The following is a 23,648-nucleotide window of genomic DNA, read 5'->3' on the forward strand; positions in this document are numbered from 1 at the left end:
TGATATGGTTAAGGCCCAGGAAATAACTAATGGATGACCAGTTACAGATTCCCATTCTGAGGAGGATCAATTTATTCATTTTTTAAAATTTGTTGACCAGTTCTCAATGTGCACTTCTGGAAATTCCCTTTATTTCTCCCACTTCCCTCCCCAAGAACACTCTGTTGCTTAAAGTAACTTGTTCCTCTTTTACATCTCTAATGGAAGATTTCAGATCTACAGCATGAAGTGTTTGTCTTTCCATGTATGCTGACCGACCAGCTGTGTTTCTAATATTTTCTTTTTTATTTCAATTTACACCAGTTCCATGAGTTCGCAAGTTCACCAACTTCCTGTATGGGACCATACTTAAAATCACTTGAAAATACAAAAGCCTGGCATTCACCTGTTCCTCAAAACCTTCCCCACTAAACCCATCCTTCAAAAGATCAAACACCAAATAAATCTATGTTGACTGTTAAAAACATTTGAATCTTGAAATTACATTCTTTTATTTACAGATTAAGCATTCTTCCCATTACTGAGCTAGTTTAACAGGTTAGTAATTCTTTGTTTTCTCTTTCCTTTTCTTAAATAGCGAAGTTACATTTTTAACGTTCCAATCTGCAAGAATCATTCCAGGATCTATAAAATTATAAAAAATGAAAAACAAAGAAAAGGGCATCTTGAGAGCCATTTATTAGTTTTCAGATTCATTAACTTATCTCTTAGTATTTCTTTAGCAATAGATTTTATTTCCAGAAAAATAATTTTTAAAACCTGTATTTCAAAAGAATTTTAGTGCTTAATCATTATTGAGGCAACATTATTTGGTTCCTATGGATGACAGAAATTTGTGAAATGAACTTTCTTCACATTTCATTCATGAAATTGTCACGAATATGACAATAAAATTTAATATAGTTATAAATTTCTATGTGCAACACTGGATCCTGTAAGGTAAGAAGGATATTGCAGACAGAAATGGTACAATGCAGAGTATAAAGAAATAATAAACTTTCAAAAAAGTTGTCTTATAACAATGCAGATCAAAGGTATGAAGTCAGAAAATCAAAATTATAAAAGAATAGGCCACTGTTATTATAAAAAAACAAATTGTTTTATTGGTTCAGGATCACAGATACGAAACAAAATTATTGAAATGGAGTACCTGAGAAACTTATTTAAACTCAAAGTGGTATTGTGTTCAGAAATGTATCAAAACTATATCTACATTCAAGATGAATAATAAGAAACAAATGAAATAGGAGCAGAGTGCAGCCATTCAGTCCTTTGTGCCTGCTTCACTATTCAATGTGATCATACAATTTCAGTATCCTATTTCCTGTTTTCTCTCTGTACCCCGTGATCCTTTTACTCACAAGGGTCACATCCAACTCTCTTCTCAATAAATCCAATGAACCAGCCCAACAACTTTGGTAGAGAGCTCTTTAATTTCCCAACTCCTTATCTCAGTCCTGACAGCTTGCCCCTTATTGGAAAAGTCCAGAACAGTTTAAACATTCTTCGTGCATCTAACCTGCTAGAATTTTGTGTTCCAATGATATCCCTTCACATTTTCCTAAATTCCAGTAAGTATAAAGCTAATTGAATATAGGTAGAGCAAAAGGTAATGTTACGAGCCCAGAGGACCCCAAAACCCAGCAGCAATAGAAATTCACCAAGTTAAAAAGTTACTTAAACAAAAGTTGCTTTTAATTATCTTTAAACATGAAAATAGAATCACACTTTAACTTAACTAACCTAACTTAACACCCTTCTAATTCTAAGCGCACCTGTATGTAATGTGTGTGTAAGTTCAGAAAAGTTCTTTAATTCACAGTCCAATTTCACTTCTCACTCCTCCAAGTTCACTGGTTGCAGGCAATTCTTATACTGTGCAAAGAATTTAACATTTATGAATTTCACCAGGCTGTGGTGCATGAAAGGTAAATGGTTACCGCTCAGGAAGGTTCTTGTTGGTTTTCGGAGAGAGATTTGTTGCTCGTTGGACACCCACACTGATTCCTTCTGATTAGCCACTTCGGTGTCTTGCCAAAGAAACTTGCCCCATCAGGGTTTTCCAGATTGTGAAGTACAACGTGTTCACAAGCACTACTCAGGAGACAAAGTCTTGGAGAACAAGCTTGATTTTATTTCGGGTCTGCGGAGCTGGGTGTCTCTTAGTCCCAAGACACACCGGAGGTCCAGAATCATCACTCTTTTGTATAGTCCCGCACTCAACATCACCACACCTCCCTTTAGTCTTTTCCAATCGGAATTTCAATACCTTACAACCTTCCCCTTTTCCCTCTCATCCCTGCAGATACCACACAGTCCCACCCTCATCATACATCGCATGTTATGTTAATCAGGCAGTCTCATCATTAGGGGCGTCTAAGTTGATATTCATATCTTCATTAAGCAAGCACAATGGTTACTGTGGGGTACCCCAGGTTACCGTGCCAGTCCAAACCAGACTCCTTTCTCCTTGAGGCTTCTGATAAGAAAGTGGCCCACTCGTTCATACTGTCTATTCTCAAACTCTAATCTACATATTTCACATTCCATCACTTTTCATAGAATGGTGCTAGTTTGATCATCTCCAGCCATTTTTCACATGATAACCTCTTTCTTTCAGGTCACCAGAGTTACTTTTTGTTTCCCTTATTTGAAATGAAACATTATGCAGCCAGCAATCTCCTCTTGTATGGACCACAAGGGCTTTGACCAGGCTGAACTAAGAACTCACAACCCACCTTCAAAATGGGGCTTCTCCATAAGCTTGCCAGCTTGTCCTATTCCAGTCCCAGCTGCTGCTGCTGAACTGTAGAAATGAATTCTCTCTCTCTCTCTCCCAGAGAAAACCACATGACCCTCTTAGAACAGCCTATTGCAATCAGACAGACTGTGGCTCTGGACCTAATCTTCAAAGTTCGTTCATCTGTAGCTTTCCAAAACAATAATCCAGTATGTCCAATTAACACCTACTTGTGAAGTCCTTATAGACATTCTTCAAAGTTTTTGCAAAGGCACCCAGAGCCTGGACTGTCTGGCTTGAGCAGAGCTCTGGCATTTCAAATGAGATCTGTTTTGAAGTGTTTGTATGTGACCTGCACTAAAAATCCTGCCCCAATTTATCTCCTTTAAAACATATGTATATACAATTAAAAAAATAACAATCTGTCGCAGTACAGGCAAATGTTATATTTTTTGTTTGCAAGGTTGAAACAACCAAGACAGCTGGGATAGAACCATAGAACATTACAGCACAGCCCCTTCGGCCCTTCTAGTCTGCGCTGAACCTTTTTTGCCTCGTCCCACTGACCTGCACCCAGCCCATAGCCCTCCATACCTCTCCCATTCATGTACCTGTTCAAATTCCTCTTAAATGTTAAAATTGAGCCTGGTTTCATCACTTCAGCTGGCAGCTCATTCCACACTCCCACCACTCAGTGTGAATAAGTTCCCCCTCATGGTCCCCCTAAGCTTTTCCCCTTTCACCCTTAACCCATATCCTCTGGTTGTGTCTCACTACCCTTAGTAGAAAAAGCTTACCTATATTTACTCTGTCTAGCCCCCCTCATAATTTTAAATACCTCTATTAAATCTCCTCTCATTCTTCTATGTTCCAGGGAATAAAGTCCTAACCTGCTTAATCTTTCCCTCTAACTCAGTTCCTAAAGTCCAGACAGCATCCAAGTAAATAGTTTCTGCACTCTTTCTAACTTAATGACATTTTTTCTGTAGTTAGGTGACCAACTATGCATACTATACTCCAAATTTGGCCTCACCAATGTCTTATACAGCTTTACCATAAGATCTCAACTCCTAAACTCAATACTTTGATTTATGAAGGGCAATATGCCAAAAGCTCTCTTTACAACCCCATCCACCTGTGATGCCATTTTCAGGAAATTGTGTGTCTATATTTCAGATCCCTCAGTTCGACCGCATTCCTCAGTACCCTACCATTTGCCGTTTGTGTCCTTTATTGGTTGGTTCTCCCAAAATCCAACGCTCACACTTGTCTGCATTAAAATCCATCTGCCATTTTTCATCTGGTCCAGATCCTTCTGCAAGCTTTGAAACCCTTTTTTACTGTCCACAACACTTTGAATCTTAGTGTCATCTGCATACTTGCTGAACCAATTTATGCCATTATCAGCCAGATCATTGATATAGATGACAAACAACAATGGTCTCAGCAATGATCCCTTAGGCAACACCACTAGTCACAGGACTCCAGTATGAGAAGCAGTCATCATTACTCTCTGGCTTCTCCTGTTCACTGTTTCACCATGAATATCTAGCGTCTGAACCTTCCTGACTAACTTCCCCTGTGGGATCTTGTCAAAGGCCTTATTAAATTCCATGTATATAACATCCACAGCTTTTCCTTCATCAACTTTCCTGGAAACCTCATCAAAAAAAACCCTGTAAGATTGGTTAAACACAACCGACCACTGCAAAGCCATGTTGACTATCTCTAATGAGTCCTTGGCCATCTAAATAATTGTATACCCTATCTCTTAAAACACTTTCCAATAATTTACTTACTACAGATGAGTACCACTTATTCAAAATGCTTGGTAACAGACATTTTTTGTTCTGGATTTTGGAACAAAAAACTAAGCAGAACAGTAGCATCTGCAGAATACCTGTATCAGTGATAAAAGAATATCAACAAACAACGGCAGGCTTTTTGAGTGCCAACATGATGCCGCAAGTGGAAAATTCACATGAAATAATGTTCAGTACTTGCCAAAAAAACAATCTCTACTTACAAATGAAGACGATCACCTCCCCAAAACCTCCCCACCACTGCTGGTCCCCGACACCTCCCCACTGCAGCCGCCAGTCCCCAACACCTTTCCACTGCCGCCACCAGTCTCCACTTCTGCCCAGGAGCCAGAAGCGACGTTGATTCAGATGGCACTGCACGCGATGTTGAGAATGGAGTTGCCGTCGCCGACTCCAGCCGATGCTGAAGACTTGGACCCAGCTCCACTTGGGATCTTCCTGGCCAGAAGCAAAGATTTTGTTTACGGATGTTGAATTTTTTTTCAACTTGTGACGTCATGTTGGCACTAAAAAAAAATTGGATCTTCGAATGTCAGGTTCACTGGCCTATAATTTCCAGGGTTACTTTTGGAGCCTTTTTTAAATAATGGAACAAAGTGAGCTACCCTCCAATCCTCCGGCACCACATCTGAGCTAATTTAAATATTTCTGCCAGAGACCCTGCAATTTCTACAAGAGCTTCCCTCAAGGTTCAAAGGAATATCTCATCAGGCCCTGGGGATTTATCCAACTTTATTTGCTTTAAGACAGCAAGCCCTCTTTAATCTGTACAGGTTCCATGACCTCTATGCTGGTTTTCCTCATCTCTGTGTCCATTTCCAGAGTGAACACTGATGACAAAAAAATTAAGATCTTCCCAATCTCTTTTGGATCTGTACAAAGCCAACTACTCTGATTTCAAGGGGACCAATTTTGTCCCTTATTATCTGTTTGCTATTAATATATATGCAGATACCCTTAGGAGTTTCCTTCACATGGTCTGCTAAAGCTGTACGTCATTATGCAAATTGTATTAACTAGAATCTTTTTTTTTTGTTATTAAAATAATTAAATACCTGTTATTTTCATTGATTCATTTTGCATAAGAAATATATGCAAAAAATCAATACAAATTTAATAAATGAGTGATATGTGTAAATTACATGCCTAGAAGATGACAGCTGAAAACAATATATACTGGGTTTTTTTATTTATCACATTATACCCAGTACAATAAGAAGGGTTCTTCTTTGATCAACCTACCACTCATACATCTGATTAAAGTACAAGAACACCGCTTACAGAGCATGAGGGTTACTATGAAATAAAAGAGCAACTAGTTACAAGCAAACATTACGTGATAGCAAAGTTGTGGGGTTCATTCAGAAGCTTGATGGATGCAGAAGCAAGTCTTTAAGTCATTTGGTGCATGCTTTCACACTCAAGCCTTCTCCCTAAGGTGAGAAGAGAGTGAGACCCATCATTACCCTTGTCTCACTCTCTTCTCACCTTAGGGAGATGGGTCCTTCAGTATGCTGGCTGCCTTTCCCAAGCAGAAAATAAAGGTGGCGCTGATGGAGTGGAGGGAAGTTTGCATGGTTCTTCTCCAGCTTCTTCTGATTGTGAACAAAACAGCCCCACATGCTGTGAAGCATCGAGCAAATATGCTTTCAATAGTTGCTAAGAGACAAGGAAAACATGCTGAACTTCCCTCGTCTTCCAAGAAAGCAGAGGCGTTTGTGTACTTTCTTGGCCATCATATCAACATGCTTAGCCAATTTCAGGTATTGAAATGTTTACTTGGTGGTTTCTAGAAGGATTGGTGCCATTGTTTTCTTTTGTCCTTCAGAATTAAGGATGACTTACTTCAACTCCAGTTCGATAGATTATGAGGCAAGTGAGTGGATCCACTCTTGAGGCCATTTCAAATAACCCATCTCATTTTGACCATTCATGTGTCAGGGATTCCAATAAGATAAGTGACTGCTTGAAACGGAGTGTCCATTTTGGAAGTCTACTCTTGAGGATACAAATGACATGACTGCCCAACAGAAATGAATGAATAGAAAGAGGGTACAATAGTTGAGGTTGGCTTGAGAAAGAAAGTTGGCATTTACCTGCTTATCCTGTCTCTGGATTTGAAGAATTTTAGGGGTCAGATTTGGTGGTGGCTGTCTAATACTTTCAGTTGCCTGCTGTTGACAGACCATGCCTCAAAAGCATATAGGAGAGAAAAGATCACTATTGGAGAGTGTAGAGTTTTGCTCAGGATTTTCACTACTGATCAAGAGTTTTCTTAAAATCAGAAATAAATAGATAGCTATCAAAGTGGCAGGCTGTGAAAGTGGGTACCATAGCATTTGGTACACAAGTTCCAGTTTTTCAAAATTTATGGGGACCAAATAGCATATTTCCAAGTTTACTGACAATATTATGAAGGAGAATCTAAAAAACGTTTCAAGGGGAACATCAACAACCTCACAGCACAGCATTATGGAATGAATAAAAAAGGCAACTTATTTCTGGGCACAAAACAGTAAAATGGAATATGTTGAGAGAAATGGGTAGTTCATGTTCAAAGGAACCTAGTTTTGCTTCTGTACAGATCACCAAAGGCCGAAATCAAATGGAGCAGGAGGTCAAATGGCATTTTAGCGATTTTTATAAGTTAGCTGAAATAAAGGAACAAGGAAGTCCTACTGCAATTATAAAAATCCATGATGAGCCAGGACCTGGGATATTGCGTTTTAGTTTCAATCTCTTGACTTCTTATTATGGATCGAGTTCAGTCAAGATCAACCACACTAATTTCAGGACAGATTTGCCACACGAGGAGAGATCAATAGGACTTGGACCATTCCTTAAAGTTTTGAAGAATAATAAATTTCATTGAAACAAGTAAAATTCCACACAAAGCAGTATGATAGGTGAGATACACAAATATTTACCACAAAAAAAAATAGTATTAATATTAGCTAAGAAAAGACATGAGAGTTTGATTTACCTGTCTAATTTTCAGTTTCAAAGGAAATATCAACTAGAGAACTCAGCATTTGCCAATGGTAAGATGAAAACATATCAGCTAAGATATAGCTGGTTGAGAAACCTGCTATAACTTGGTTGATCCACGTTTTAATCCTAATGACCATTCATGTGGAGATAATTATGGGTTGCTCCATTAAAAAGAAACTTCAACAGGGAAAGACAAAAAAAAAAGATGGCCCTTGTGTGTCACATGAAGACTAAGTGGAGAATGAGTTAAGAGACTGACAAATCTTGATAGAGGGAGAGAGAGAAAATGGTGGAGATGTGAGAGTGTAGGAAATAGTGATCAAAATTTTTGGGAGGACAGAGACTGTGATGGTTGGATGGTGTGAAAATGTTAAATTTTGTAACAGTACAGAAAATTTGCAGCATATAAAATGAATATAATGGTATTTAATCGATTATGCCTTGATACTTGCGTTTCATTTTGTAAATATTTTGCATTTTTATGTTACACAAAATAAGTTAGTTAATTCTTAAATTTTGGGTTTGAACAGAAAGACAACACAAAAAAAAACCTGGTCCTTCAATTTCTTCATGTGTTATTTAAATAGTGGTTAATGGTCCTCGTATTTTGACATTAAAATAGTTTGCATATTTTCATTGCAAGGGGAGCCAAAAAAGAATGATGATTTAAGTACAATATTTTCCTGACAAGAAGCTAAATTTCAAAACCAAAACTAAAAGTCAATGAGAATTTCAAGTATTAACTGTCCTTTTAAAGAAAAATATTCTGTGCAAGTTCATTTCATCCCTTATGTTTTTTACCTGTCAGCCTACCAGTTAGACAAATGATGTCTTGGAGAGATAGACCAAAAATATCACTGAAATTCAAATGACCCATTTTTAAAAAGAAATGATTTGCCCTACTTACCCACATGACAGACATTTTCCAGCAATATTTTCAACAACTACAAATATAACCTTTACTATGAAAATTGATTTAAATTAAATTGCTGTTTATTTTTTTTATTTATATGAATTTGAACCAGCTTTACCCAAAAGTAATCCTACAATATTGAAACTACCAATATTTAGAACTCTCCTACCTGAAGATGATGCTTTGCAAATCAAAGGGATATTCAATGATCCCTGTTGTTGGGATTCGAACTCTGAGAACATCTTGTTGGGTTGGGAGATAGGAAGGATCTGATATACGATCTAAATCACTAAGGTAACTGCAAAAAGAGAGAAAAACATGAATATAAAATGCAAAAGGTTCCTCCAAAAGATGAATTCGTGAACATGCTTCCATTCAGGGCAACTTTTTTTTGCTAAGAAATATGGTGTTGATATTTACTTCCTTGTGATCTCCCCTTGATTCAGAATTTTACAAATAATATCCAGAATATTACTATTGTCACAGTACAGAAAATTTCCAGCATATAAAATGAATATAATGGTATTTAATCGATTATGCCTTGATACTTGCGTTTCATTTTGTAAATATTTTGCATTTTTATGTTACACAAAACAAGTTAGTTAATTCTTAAATTTTGGGTTTGAACAGAAAGACAACACAAAAAAAAACCTGGTCCTTCAATTTCTTCATGTGTTATTTAAATAGTGGTTAATGGTCCTCGTATTTTGACATTAAAATAGTTTGCATATTTTCATTGCAAGGGGAGCCAAAAAAAATGATGATTTAAGTACAATATTTTCCTGACAAGAAGCTAAATTTCAAAACCAAAACTAAAAGTCAATGAGAATTTCAAGTATTAACTGTCCTTTTAAAGAAAAATATTCTGTGCAAGTTCATTTCATCCCTTATGTTTTTTACCTGTCAGCCTACCAGTAAGACAAATTATGTCTTGGAGAGATAGACCGAAAATATCACTGAAATTCAAATATTGTTAATATTAATAGTCTGGATATTAATACTAACATTGTTGCTTGACTTGCATTGTTAAACAGTAGTCATATTTGTCAACTCCATCACAACTGGAAGTTGACTTGTCAGATAAATGGAGAAACCAGAAATGGAATTTTATCTAATTTTTCACCCTTTCAAATTTAAATTTCAGAAAATCCATCTCTTCCTCAGGATGTAATTCGGGGTCAAGGACAAGTTTCTTCCACTCCATTTCTGAGAAGTGTGAATTCTTTTAACATTCAATGACCATTGCAAAACAGTTGATGCAAGATTTTGAGCATGTGACATCTCAGCAAAGACAATAGGGAGCCAAGCAGGACAATTTCAAAATATTGCCTAAATCAGTTTGAATGAAAAAGGTAAAGTTCTGCATTAATAAAACTTCAGAATGGATTGGGTGCAATGGAATTCTCTAATCACACATCAAAACATTAACAAAATTTAAAAAAACTAAATTACATTGTTTCTGTAAAATGATGGTAGAATATACTGAATACCCATTCCCACACAATTTCCCATCTACATCAAGAGTTGCTTTAAATAGCCAATAATTGCGATAAATACAAATTGAGGTTTAGAAATGAAAATATGCAGGAAACAAGGCCAGTCACATCGAAGGGAATAAGGGAACTAGGGACATAATGAGTGGGAGTGTGGGGCACAGATGAGCCGAAACATCACCTATGAGTTAAATGCCGAATCATCAGAATTTCTGCATGGTCAGAACATATTACCACAAAATCCACAGATAAACTTTTAAGCACCATTTCCCAAGATTATAATTATTATCAGGATTACTCCCCACATCATGTGTTAATGAGAATAGAAACAGGAGGATAAAGACATAGTGCAGGAGGGATGGCTTCAGGTTTCTGGATCATTGGGCTCTCTTCTAGGGAAGGTGGGACGTGTTCCAACAACGATTGCATCTGAGCTGGAGGGGAACTTATATCTTTGTGGGAAGGTTTGCTCATACTGCTCTGGTTGGTTTAAAGTAGATTTGCAGGAGGAGGAAAACCAGAGTGGCATAGAAGATAGAGTGGAAGAGGGCAGAGATGATGTGAAAATTGAATGCACTTTTAGAAGTCAATGAGTTGTACATGGTGGAAATGTTCTCAGGTGCATCTATCTCAACGCAAGGAGTATTGTTGGAAAGGCAGACGAGCTGAGAGCGTGGATTGGCACATGGATTTATGACATTGTGGCCATTCGTAGGGCAGGATGAGCTGCTCAATATTCCAGGCTTCCATTCCTTTACAGGTGGTTAGGGGAGGAGTGGCATTTCTCATCAAGGAAAATTTCACAGCTGTGCTCAAACAGGACAGACCAGAGGGCTCATCCACTGCGGCTATATGGGTGGAGCTGAGGAATGAGAAAACTCATGGGGTTGTATTATAAACTGCTCGTCAGTCAATGAGAATTGGAAGAGCAAATCTGTAGAGAGATAGCAGATGGCTGCAGGAAACCCAAGGTTATGTTAGTAGGAGATTTTAACTTTCCACATATTGACTGGGATTCCCATACTGTAAAAGGGCTGGATGGCTTGGAGTTTGTCAAATGCATTCAAGAATGTTTTCTAAATCAATATAAAGAGGTACCAACTAGAGAGTGTGCAATACTGGATTTCCTATTAGGGAATGAGACAGGATGGGTGACTGAAGTATGTGCAGGTGAATATTTTGGGTTCAGTGATCATAATGTCATTAGTTTCATGTTAATTATGGAGAAAGATAGGTCTGGGCCTCAAGTTCATATTCTAAATTGGAAAGCCAATTTTGAGGAAATGAAAAAGGATTTCAAATGCATGGATTGGGAAAAGTTGTTTCCAGGCAAAGATGTGTGATGTAAGTGGAGGATCTTCAAAGGTGAAATTTTGAGAGTATAGAGCTTGTATGTCCTTGTCAGGATTAAAGGCAAAGTTAGCAAGCATAGGGAACCTTGTTTTTTGAGGGATATTGGGGATCGTTTTGAAAGAAGGTATAGGCAGTGGAGCAAATGAGGTACCTGAGGAGTATGAAAAATGCAAGGAAAACCTCAAGGAAAAAAAACAGGAAGGCTATTAGAATACATGAGGTTGCTTTGGCAGACAATGGGATGTAAAATCATAAGGGCTTCTACAGGTATATTATGAGCAAAAACATAGTTTGGTACAAAGTTGGTCCCCTTGAAGATCAGAGTAAGTTGACTTTATATAGAGCCAAGAGATGGGGGAGATCTTAAATGATTTTTTTTCCCATCAGTATTCACTCAGGAAATGGCCACAGAGCCATGGAAAGTAAGGAAAACAAGCAGTGATGTCATGGAACCTGTGCAAATTAAAAAGGAGTAACTGCTTGTTGTCTTGAAGCAAATAAGGGTGGATAAATCCCAAAGGCCTGACAAGATATTCCCTCAGAGTTTGAGAGAGGCTAATGTAGAAATTACAGGGGCTCTGGCAGAAATATTTAAAATGTCTTTAACCCCAGGTGTGGTGCTGGAGGACTGGAGGGTAGCTCAAGTTGTTCCACTGTTTAAAAAAGGCTCCAATAGTAACATGGGAAATTATAGGCCGGTGAGCCTGCATCAGCACAGATTTACCACAGCTTACAAAGAATACACTCACTTATTTCTTTCAGCATACCATGAAGTTGACTTTCTTTTATTGTTTACTCTACACAACATTGCATTGTTCAACTACCCAAACACCACAAAGCTAAACTCCTCTGATCTTCTCAATGACTGACTGCCATAAGGGTGATCCTGACACTCTCACCGTCTTCCTCCCGATGAAGGTAAGTATGCATCCACAATAGCTCCCCTCACCACCCCCCACCCCCCCACAAGCCTCTGATCCATGTAAGGAGGCAACTGATTGGAATTGTACTGCTACGTAATGGTCCAGAGGCCTATCAACCTCGTATGATAGTGCAAGAGAAGCAATGCAGAGTCCGACTGGCAAGGGTACAAATGGTCCTCCGACTCTGGTTCTGATGCAGAACATGGACCACCGATATATGTAAACCTCAACTTGTTGATGGAAACTGTGTCAGCTTTTCCATTCCTGTCGATCACAGAAATCTTCAGATGGCGTCCTAAGACCTGAAAAGGACTACCACAAACGGGCTGAAGTAGTTTGTGAACAGCATCCTGCTGACGGAAAACATGAGTAAATCATTTGGCACACATACAGCAGGTGGCGCCTACCACACAGGAGTACGTGAGAGCAATCTCTTGCTTTCCCAAAGACTATCAACATAACTAGCTGGATCACAGAGCGTTGTGCTTGGACTCAGATTCACAAACTCGCCTGGCAAGGTTAACGTAGTGCCATATACTAGCTCTGCCGCTGAACATCCAAGAGATCTACTTTAACAGCAATACAAGGAGAACCATGGGCAGACATTTGGTCCATGTAGATGCATCACCACCTGCTGTTAATGCTCCCTTCAATTGTCGATGGAAACGCTCAATGAGGCTGTTGGTTTGTGGATGGTAAGCATAATACTAGTAGTTCCCAGAAGATCATTGAGAGCTCAGAACAATGCCGACTCGAACGGAGACCCTCGATTTGTTGTAATAGTGACTGGAACACCCAAGACAGAATCCCACAATCCATGAAAGCCCTACTAGCAAGTGTCTCTGCAGAGATGTCAGTGATAGGAATGGCCTCCTGCCACCTGGTAGTCCTGTCTTCACACATGAGCAGATAGGTACATCCACAAGATGGCAGAAGTGGGCTTACCAAGTCTAGGTACACATGCTGGAAACGGGAATTTGGAACAACAAAATCCCCCAGCTTGGATTTTGTGTCTGGAGACAGAGCGCTGACACGGCAAGCAGACCCTTGCCCATAATCCAACATCCCATTTAACATGAGGCCAGGTAAAATGTTCTGTAACTAGTGTGACTGTTGCTTTTCTACCAGGATGCAATAGATTGTGAAGAGACTCAAAGATCTCCCACATCATAGCCGAGGCCTTCTTTTGGAAAAATCACAGATCAACTTTTCACCCGATTCATCCAGGATCACATCTTGAAGATAGAGACCAGAGTTGATCTGGCGATACGGGATGAGATCGGGATCAATATGAAATCAATAGCAGTAGTCTTATGTAAGGCGTCAATGTCGTGCCTGGATTGGGTGTCAGTCACTGCGTTCGCTCTTCCTCAGATGTTCATATGTCTGATTAAAATTGGATGATGAAATCCAAGTGACAAATCTCTCAGGGTGAGTAGAGATGTGTGCTTGTACTCACAGTATGCGCAAGAGTCTGTATAAATGGTGAATGGACAATCCTCCAATAAAAAGCATAAATGTCTCACTGAGACAGAAGGCCAAGAGTTCTCAACTAAACGTACTATACTTTGCCTGAGCCGATGACAGCTTGACTGAATAAAAAAGCCAGAGGTTCCAATTGCCCACGGATTCATTGTTCTAACACTGCTCCCACATCCCTGACAGATGCATCTGTGATGAGAGAGAGCAAGGCGTTGGGCTTTTGATGTTCAAAGCATCGTGGCATTCACAAGTGGAGTCTTCACATCATTGAAAGTACGCGCAGCATTGTCACTACCCATTTTAAATTGGAAGGTACTGTGAATTCACGGGGTCACCACTTGTCAAGGCACAGATTTACCACAACTTACAAACAAATAAAGAATAAACATACTTGTTTCTTTCAGCACACCATGATGTTGACTTTCTTTTATTATTCACTAGACACAACATTGCATTCTTCAACTCCCCAAACTTCACCCAGCTAAATTCCTCATTGGCTCATTGCCACACAGGTGATCCAGACACACTCACTCTCCTCCTCCCGATGAAGGTAAATACATGACCATGACAAGCCTAACATCAGTAGAAGGTGGTCTAAGAGATCAGATATATAATGATTTGAATAGCCAGAAACTGATTTGGAATAGTCAACATGACTTTGTGCGTGGCAGGTCGTGTTTAACTAATCTTGTAGAGTTTTTCAAGGATGATACCAGGAAATTTGACAAAGGAAGGAATGTGGATGCTGTCTACGTGGACTTTAGAAAAGCCTTTGATAAGGTCCCACATGAGAGGTTAGTTATAGATTCAGATGCTTGGTATTCATGGTGAAGTAGTGAATTGGATTCGATAATGGTTGGATGGGAGAAGTCAGAGAGTAGTGGTGGATGATTGCTTCTCATACTGGAGGGCTGTGACTAGATGAGTGCCTCAGGGATCAGTGCTGAGACCACTGTTTGTCATTTGTATCAATGATCTGGATGATAATGTGGTAAATTGGATCAGCAAGTTTGCAGAGAACACTTCGATTGGAGGTGTTGTGGACAGCAAAGGTGGTTTTCAGAATTTGCAGAGGGATCTGGACCAACTGGAAAAGTCAGCTGAAAAAGATGGAATTTAATGCAGACAAGTATTGCATTTTGGAAAGGCAAACCAAAAAAGGGCATAAACAGCAAATGGTAGGGCACTGAGGAGTGCAGTAAAACAAAGGGATCTGAGAATACAGATAACAATTTCCTGAAAGTGGCATCACTGGTGGATAGGGTTGTAAATTGGCCTTCATAAATCGAAGTATTGAGTATAGGAATTGTGGTATCATGCTAAAGCTGTCCAAGACATTGGTGAGGCCAAATATTGTGTGATGTTTTGGTCACCCAACTACAGGAATAAGATAGAAAGGGTGCAGAGAAGATTTACAAGGATGTTGGCCAGACTTCAGGAACTGAATCACAATGAAAGGTTAAACAGGTTAGGACTTTATTCCTTGGATCATGGAAGCATGAGGGGAGATTTGATAGAGGTATTTAAAATTATGAGGAGGGGGGGGATATACAGAGTAAATATAGATAGGCTTTTTCCAGTGAGGATAGGTGAAAGTACGTGGGTTAAGAGTGAAAGGGGGAAAGTTTAAATTTAGACATACAGCACAGTAACAGGCCATTTTGGAGCACGAGCCTGTGTTACCCAATTACACCCAATTGACCTATACTCCAGGTACGTTTCGAATTATGGAAGGAAAGTGGAACCCTTGGAGAAACCCCACACAGACACAGGGAAACTCTTTATGGACAGAACGGGATTCCATCACCGGACCCTATCATTGGTGCTAACCACTGCATCAACTGTACTGCCCCTGGGGGGCAACTTCTTCACACAGAGACTGGTGGGAGTGCAGAACCAGCTGCCAGCTGAGGTCGTGAATGCAGGCTCAATTTTTACATTTAAGATGAATTTGTATAGGTACATGGATGGGAGAGGTATGGAGGGGTATGGACTGGGTGCAAGCAAAAAATGGTTTGGCACAGACAAGAATGGCCAAATGGGCCTGCTTCTGTGCTCCAGTGTTCTATGGCTCTAAATGACAACATGTAAGTTTCAGGAGTGAAAATTAAAATGTGTTTTTTTAATGACATGATGCAGGGGACTACACACAGTTCAACTGTAATAATTACATAGTTGAATAATTACTAAAATTCATTCTCAATGTACATGCATGCATAGCTACTATTTAAATTAATCTAGCATGAAAGAAATTCCACCTGATGCCCTTTGGAAAATGAGGCAACTTCCTATACAAAACCTGAGAAAATGAATTTGAGGGCTGTGCAATTAGTGTAGTGGATAGTGCAATGCTGTTACAACGCCAGCAATCGGGTTCGGGGCTCTAATCTCGTGCTGTCTGTTGAGAGTGTGTATGCTATTTCTGTGTCCGTGTGTGTTTTTCCTTGGGGCTCCAGTTTCTTCCCACCATTCAATACCTACTGGGGATGTTGGTCAATCGAGTATAATTGGGCAGGCACAGGATCATAGACCAAAAGGGCCTATTACTGTGATGTATGTCTCAATATAATTTATTTAAAATTTAATAAATTATCTAAATTAAGTTTGGATTTTCTTGTTCTTCAACAATTAGTAACAAGTAAAAATGTAGAATGCCAATAATAGTTAACAGTTGCATTTGTCATTCTTAAGTGTTTTCTAAGATAAAATCAGATTGTATTATTTAGTTTACTTGGAATATAATGGAGTCATGTAGCATTATCCAATTATTGTTAAGTAAAAGCAAGTTTGAATTGGTGCAGATTTATAAATTTTTGATCAGTTTGGATTTCATTGTGTCAATTTCATGATGCAAATAAAACAAATTTGTTTTAAAATTTTGAGACCTAACCAAAATATTCACAAGCATATAAATTTACAATATTATACATACAGATCTCTTATCTTCAAAAACATTCACAAATTATATTATTTGACAGGCTAAATTAGGAAAACCACATACACACAAGACACACAAGCCACATACTTACTATTTAGCAGAATCTGACAATTGATATTCTCGTCTTCGGTCATAGCATTCTTGTATTCCTGGATCATTCCACAGAGTCTTTATTGCACTTACATATGGGCTACTGAATGATGCAACTTTTTCTACATCAACCTCCCGAATCAATTGTGCATTTGCCTGGAAATAAAACAAAAATATAATTTCTATTCTTGTTTTTTTTTAAAAAAAGTTCACAAAATTTTCATTTACTAAAAATACAAGCTGTTAAAGAGATTTGAAGCAACAAATTCCATGAAACATGGTAATGACAATAAACCATATTCTGATTCTGACCTTCCCAACCCTTCCCTGACTGTAAATATTACTTTTTAATTTCTTTAACTGGCAAAAGTATGTTTTGGTTGCATCAATTTAACATCAAAGGAAGGAGCGGATAAAAAGCAGAAAGAAAACCGAGTGGCAGAGGTGTAGATATTGAGAAGATAAAAATTTCTGTTTATAAGTTGCCATATGTGGATGTTGCTGGTACTCTAGTATTTATTGTGCAATGGATCTGTGTTAATGTTGAGGTTAATGTTGAGCTATATTTCATATACAAATATCTTAGTATAGAGCTAAAATATTGTATATGTAATTCTTAGTAAGTTGTGGGCTGGCCACAGGGCTACACACACCCATACAATATATTCAGAAGTGAGGTCATCTTTCAGAGTCATGATGTCTACAAGTCAGAGTATATGAAGGTCATATGGTTTCCAAGAATTGAAAATGTCTCGTTGATAATGTAATATCACATGATTTTGAGAAATATATTGGCAAAGTCAGAAATTTTGAACCAGTTGGAACCTTGTGAAAGACAGGGTTGAATTAAAGTAACCAGAATAGGTCCTGTTGTGATACTGCTAAATCAAAGAGGAATACAGAAAAAAAAGTGGATTTCGAAAGGGAGACCACTTTATGACAGCTCTTTTGAAAATAAAGAGTGCAGCCTCATTGTGGAAGAAAACTTCATAACTCTTGAGAAAATAAGTGGGAGTTGAAGATCACTAGAATGAGAGATTAAGAATCTCTTCCTGGAAAAAAGCTCAACAAAATTTGTGAGTTTGAATAGACTAAGGGCTGACTTGAATGTTAACAAATACTTCATTGTTGCTTTTAAGCAACAATTTAAAAGAACTTGATGCTTCTCATTTGCTTTGTAATTACTTTTGAACTATAATTTTAAATAAATGATATTAATCCACCTTGAAAAAAAGTTGTAAGTTTAAAAGAAACAAATTAAGAATATTGGTGTCCAAAATTCAAAATCAGAAAGCTTAGATTGAACAAAATGTCTAATTTGTAAATATCTAAAAAATACATACATTGGAAAGATTAAGTTTTGCAGATAATTGTTCAAAAGAAGCAAAGATATCTCGAATAGAATGATCCTTATAATTCTGAATGCCTAATCTAAACCATTCTTTAAAACACATGTCCATCATCGACGATTCAAAAAAATTAATTATCTACAATAGGACTCACCAGAGAAAAACTATTAAGACCCAAAAAATTTCTAAATTGGGCCATATTCTTAATCTATGTCTCATTAATGGGTTAGGGGTCAATTTAGAAAAGGAACCCAAGATTGCTGAGATTTTTTTTGGGGGGGGGGAAAGCTCATAATGCCTGAGATGAGCTGTTAACCAGAGAATACATCGACCCCCCCCCCCCCCCCACCATAGATCACGCGGATTTATCTGCTGGGCTTTGGCTGGAGGTCATTGCTATTATGGAAGGTCCATCGACAAACACAGCACGTAACAAAAATATAAAGGGAGCTTTAAGTTAAACGTGATAGAAATGGCCAAGAAAACCAACAACTGGGCTGCTGCAAGAAAATTTGATGTTCATAGAAGTTGGTAAGACATTGGAAGAAGTAAGAAGCGACTTTAAGAAATATACCAAAAAGGAAATGTTCTTTGAGAAAAGGAATCACTCATTGGTCAGAGTTGGAAATCACGTTGCAGAATGGGTACAGGAACAGAGACAAGATTGCTTCATGGCCACAAAATAAGAACATTTGCACTGCAGTGAGCCAAGTTGCACCCAGACCTCAGTGATTATTTTGAGGCAACAGTAGGCTGGTGCAATCATTTCATGAACAGTAAAAAATTTGGTATTATGTCAAAAAAAATTGCACAGAAACTACCAAAAAAATCTTGATCATAAAGTTCTAAGTTTTCATCAGTTTATTATATGGATCCAGCAGAAATACCAATTTATATTGGCAAATATAGGAAGCATGAATTTTAACATGAGAGGCAATAGGACAGTGGAATGGAAAGGTGTTAAAACTGTCAAACCAGAAATACAGGTAATCTTCAAACACAAAATTAAATTGAAAATGAAATTCCCTGCAGGTATTTTGCATATTTTCAAATAAAGGATGGATGGATGCAAATGGTGTAAAACAATGGATAGACAACGTGTGGAACAGACGGCCAGGCAAAGAACAGAATTTGCTGGTCTGGAATATGTTTCGTAGCCACTTAACTGAGAACAATAATAGTAGATTAGCACTACATAATAATTACATGATGGTTATCCCAGGTTATCCTTTTGATGTCTGCTTGAACAAGCCTTTCAAAGACCATGTGTGTGAGGAATGGAAGACATGGATGTCGAGTGCAGGCAATGTGTGCTGCATCACTTGATGTGCTGTGGAACTTCGTGCTCAAGGTATGGGACAAAGTTAATAAGGAGACTGTGCTAAAATCATTTTAAAAATGTGGTAGCTTTTGTGCCATTGATGGCGAGGAAGATGATTTATTGTGGGACACTGATGTCGAAGCTGAAACAACTTCAAATACAGACTGGGTCCCATATGATGACTGCTTAAACAGTGAGAGTATGGATGAGCTCGCTGCCATCTTTGCTTCAGATGATGATAATGAGAGGGATTTTGAAAGGTTCTAAATATGTTGTTTTCAGACAATGATAGCGATTTTGAAGCGTGTTAATTGCATTGTTGCTTTCAATAAAAATCTCAATGAAAATCTGTTGCAGTTGGATTTTTTTTAGTTTATCAACGGTCAACTTATACACCGGATCAGCGCGGATTGGATTTTGAGCTGAATTGAAGGTCTCAAAAGTAAATCTGGCGTATAAGTCACCCCTCATTTTTAACAGATTTTGTTTGGGGTTTCATGACTTGACTTATACACTAAAATATATGGTAGTTCACTTTTAGGCAAAATTATTTTAAAGCCTGAGAATGGACTAAATTGGGCAAATAAAGTTAATATATCAGGTATGGAATTCTCAAGATTTGAAATTAAAATGTAATGGTTTGAAATTTGACCACACATGCTCACACAAGTACATTTGCACATAGTGGGGTTAAGCTTAGAGTTAAGTAAGAAATGTTAGTTTTCATTAAACTATTAATGACCTATTATTTCACATTTATCATTGTCTGGTGAATTTTCCATTGCTGTTCCTTTGTAAGTACTAATAAGGTTTGTTAGTTTGTAATAATTGTCACTCCATAACTGGCCCTACACTGAGTTTTTTGCTCTGCCTTACCAGAAGGTAATAAAAAGATAAGTGTATTGTTGGTGATCCATGGTTTCTTCCCTAAATTGAACCAAATTTGTTTTAGTTTCAATACAGTAGCGACAAAGTGAGTGACTGAGGCCCTTATTTTTAATCCTGGTTTACTTAATTAGTTGAATTTAAATCGCCTGTATGTTGTGGTGAGATTTATTCTCAAGCACTTAACTAATCAGGTCTTTAGATACAAATCTGATAACCTAACTATTTTGCCATTGTTCTCTGTAGAAAGGCAAAACGGCATAGTAGTCAAATTGGTATCTCTTCAGCTAGTCTCGATACCAACCCCAGTACAGTGTGAAATTTGCATATTTATTTCCTACAAAATCAGGGTTTTCCTTCCCTTTCCCTCCCTTCAACCACCCCCTCCCCATACTCCAGTTTCTTCCCATTGCCAAAGATGTGGCAGTTGGCAGGTTCATTGGTAACTCTAAATTACCCCATGAAGGAGGAATTAAAAATCATGGGATAGTATATTAAAAATAAATGATACATTTTACCAATAGTTAAGTGACATTAGGACTTTAAACATTAAATGTGCCATCATTCCCTAATTCCCAAATGCACTGCTTTCCATAATGACCAAAACCATAAATGACATGAGACTTGAAGGAATATGCTAAACTTGGAGAGGAATTTACAGATACCTTAAAATTTAATAAAAATAAAAAGAATGATGGAAAATCATTGTTTACTTTGGAATTCTGGATTATCCTTTAACCATTCTATTGGCTTAAAGCAAATGTGTCTGGTTAGATTTTGCCAGCATATACCATCATGTAACCATCATGTAACCATATAACAATTTATGGCGTGGAAACAGGGCCATCTCGGATTTCTGCACAAACATACAAGTCCTATATTTGCTGACAGTTAGGTTTGATTTTCCAGTTCCTCCCTGATAAATTTCACTTTGAGTCCAGCAAAAAGGCTCATTTTTGAAGGAATTTCTTATCATTTACAACTGAGAATCTACATGCACATCCACACCACCCAGCACATGCTCTATCCTTGCTGCTGCCAACAGGAAAGAGGTATCAGTGCCACAAGACTCACACCACCAGTTTCAGGAACCTCCACCACCCCTCCACCATCAGACTCAACAACAAACTCAATCAGGGACTCATTTAAGGACTTTTTACTCGTGCACTTGACTGATTTTTTAAAAAAATTCTCTCCATATTGCACAGTTTACATTCATTATCTGCTTACATGTATCCTCTGTGTTCAGTTTATTTTCTCTTGCACTACTACTTAGTGGTAATTTTGCCTCGCCAAAGAAAAAGGAATCTCAGGGTTATATGTGATGCCATGTACTGTATGTACTCTAACAATAAATCTGAAATCATTGATATATTTGGCAAAAATCTCTGAACCCATTCATCTTTATGATTACAAGGAAAACTAACAGTGAGGCTAGAGATATTTTTTATGTTTTAATTTATTTTAAAATTGTTTAAACTATGTGCAAATTTTTGTTAATAATTTTTAAAATGGAATGGGTTTTGACAAGCAGATGCATTCATAATGAGATGCAAACTCACCTTTACAGATGAGGATAATGCAAGTGCTGAACAATGACATACTTTCGTGGCAAGCCCATCTCAGCATGTTTCAGGCTTATGAAATGTTTTCTTTTAAACAGAGCATGAATCTGCCTTTAACAATAGGGCAGCTAAGCACCCTAAATATTTTTATTGAAAAATATTCAGCAGTTTTTAAGCAATCAGCATGGTAATTACAGGACAATTATCTCAGCCATAGCACATGGCTGCAGAGTTCTTCAGGTGCAACCATCTTGAGCTGCTTCATCAATCAACTTCCTTTTATTAAATGGCAGGAGGTTATTGATTGCTGATCACTGTGATTAACTTCATTTTTCAACCTCTGAATAAAGCAGTCTATGCCCATATACAGCGGTTATCATCTAATTTACTCTGATTGTGAAAAGTTGCATCTAGGCTACACAAACGGCTGACAAAGAACAAAAATATAACCTATTCCTACACATTGAACAGCATTACTATTCTCAAATCCCCATTCAATATCCTGGGTTAAATCCAAGTACTGCGACTGTAAGAGTTGGGTATTGTTGGCAAGTGACTCACTGTCTTGTTGGTATTTGCAAGGCTTGTTGATAATGAAACATATCCACACACTCCAATTATGTGGATTACTGTTGCTCCAATGCACCAAGCTCTTACTTGACTGGTATTTCACACCACTTGAATGTTTGCTCTTTGTCCTTTTTTTCTGTGGCTTATTACTGATCTTTCTGGCATCACGCTTTTCCTTCTAATAAATGGACTGAGAAGGATTGGACACCAAGTGTCATCTGATAATCCTATTGTTTCAGATCCAAAACTAAAATGTTTTAAAAGTAGGAAGTAAGAGTGGGAAATAAATTCATTCATATGATTAATTTGTAACAATACAAAATTATTTTCCTTGTGTAAGAAATCTGTGGAATTCACTGCCCAAAGAAACAATAGAGGCTGCTTCAATAAATACATTGATAGATTTTTGCTCAGGAGGGGAATTAATGGTTATAGTGAAAAGACAGGTAGGTGGAACCAAGTCCTCTGCCCAATCAGCCATGATCCACATATCCTTGCCTTATTCTGAAATAATCAGAAATTATTATAGAGGACTATAAATAAACTGAAAAAAAACTAAAATAATCTACCAGAAGGCTCTTCAAACTTAAAGAGTAATTCTGACAAGAGTACACTGATATGGCAATAATAACATTTGTATTAGAGGTTGAGCAGAAAACAATGCCAGATGTATATAGTTACCATACAAGACATGCAGGAAGTATTGCAATTTAGCAAAAGTGGAATTTGAGCTTGTTCTTAACAGTAAAGTTCATGTCAAAGTGATGACAGAAAATCACTCAAAAATTGGAGCGGGAGGGGGGTCGACATATGTCTGATATACTTTCACATGTCACATCCATGTCATCATATGGGTCCCAGTCTGCATCTGAAGAGTCAGCTTCACACAATAGTCAGTGTCCCACAATAAATCATCTTCCATACCATCAACTGCACAAGAGATACTGCATTTTTTAAATGATTTTATTACAGACTCTACTTTAACTTTGTCCCATGCTTTGAGCACAAAGTCACACAGGACATCAAGTGATGCAGCACGTATCGCCCCCACCCTTTGTGAACAATTTTTCTGCATTTGACATCCACGTATTTCATTCTTCAAGCACATATGGTCTTTGAATGGCTTGATATCGTGAGGTTGCAATAGAGACGCCAAACCACCTGGGATAACCGCCATGTAAGTATTATTTAGTACTAATCTACTTTTAGTCT

At 37.9% G+C, this 23,648-nt stretch overlaps 1 protein-coding gene and 1 long non-coding RNA gene across 8 annotated transcripts in view; one reads left to right on the forward strand and one right to left on the reverse strand.

Annotated features, from left to right (window-relative positions):
• Positions 1–9,853, forward strand: part of LOC138758769 (uncharacterized) — a 28,575-nt gene extending 18,722 nt beyond the window's left edge. The window contains exons 2-3 of one of the 2 annotated variants that reach the window (XR_011354422.1): positions 501–537; positions 9,612–9,853. This is a non-coding gene — a long non-coding RNA (uncharacterized lncRNA). The remainder of the gene's footprint in view (positions 1–500; positions 538–9,611) is intronic. The other variant, XR_011354423.1, reaches the window with a different exon arrangement.
• LOC138758768 (guanine nucleotide-binding protein G(q) subunit alpha-like) overlaps positions 1–23,648 on the reverse strand; it is a 98,138-nt gene that overhangs the window by 15,963 nt on the left and 58,527 nt on the right. For all 6 annotated transcript variants that reach the window (XM_069928134.1, XM_069928139.1, XM_069928135.1 and 3 more), the window contains 2 exons: positions 16,748–16,902; positions 8,637–8,765 (listed from right to left, as the gene is read on the reverse strand). In XM_069928134.1, coding sequence (XP_069784235.1) covers positions 8,637–8,765; positions 16,748–16,902 — 284 coding nt within the window. The remainder of the gene's footprint in view (positions 1–8,636; positions 8,766–16,747; positions 16,903–23,648) is intronic.

The sequence above is a fragment of the Narcine bancroftii genome, chromosome 3 (genome assembly GCF_036971445.1).
Source record: "Narcine bancroftii isolate sNarBan1 chromosome 3, sNarBan1.hap1, whole genome shotgun sequence".
Lineage (NCBI taxonomy): Eukaryota > Metazoa > Chordata > Chondrichthyes > Torpediniformes > Narcinidae > Narcine > Narcine bancroftii.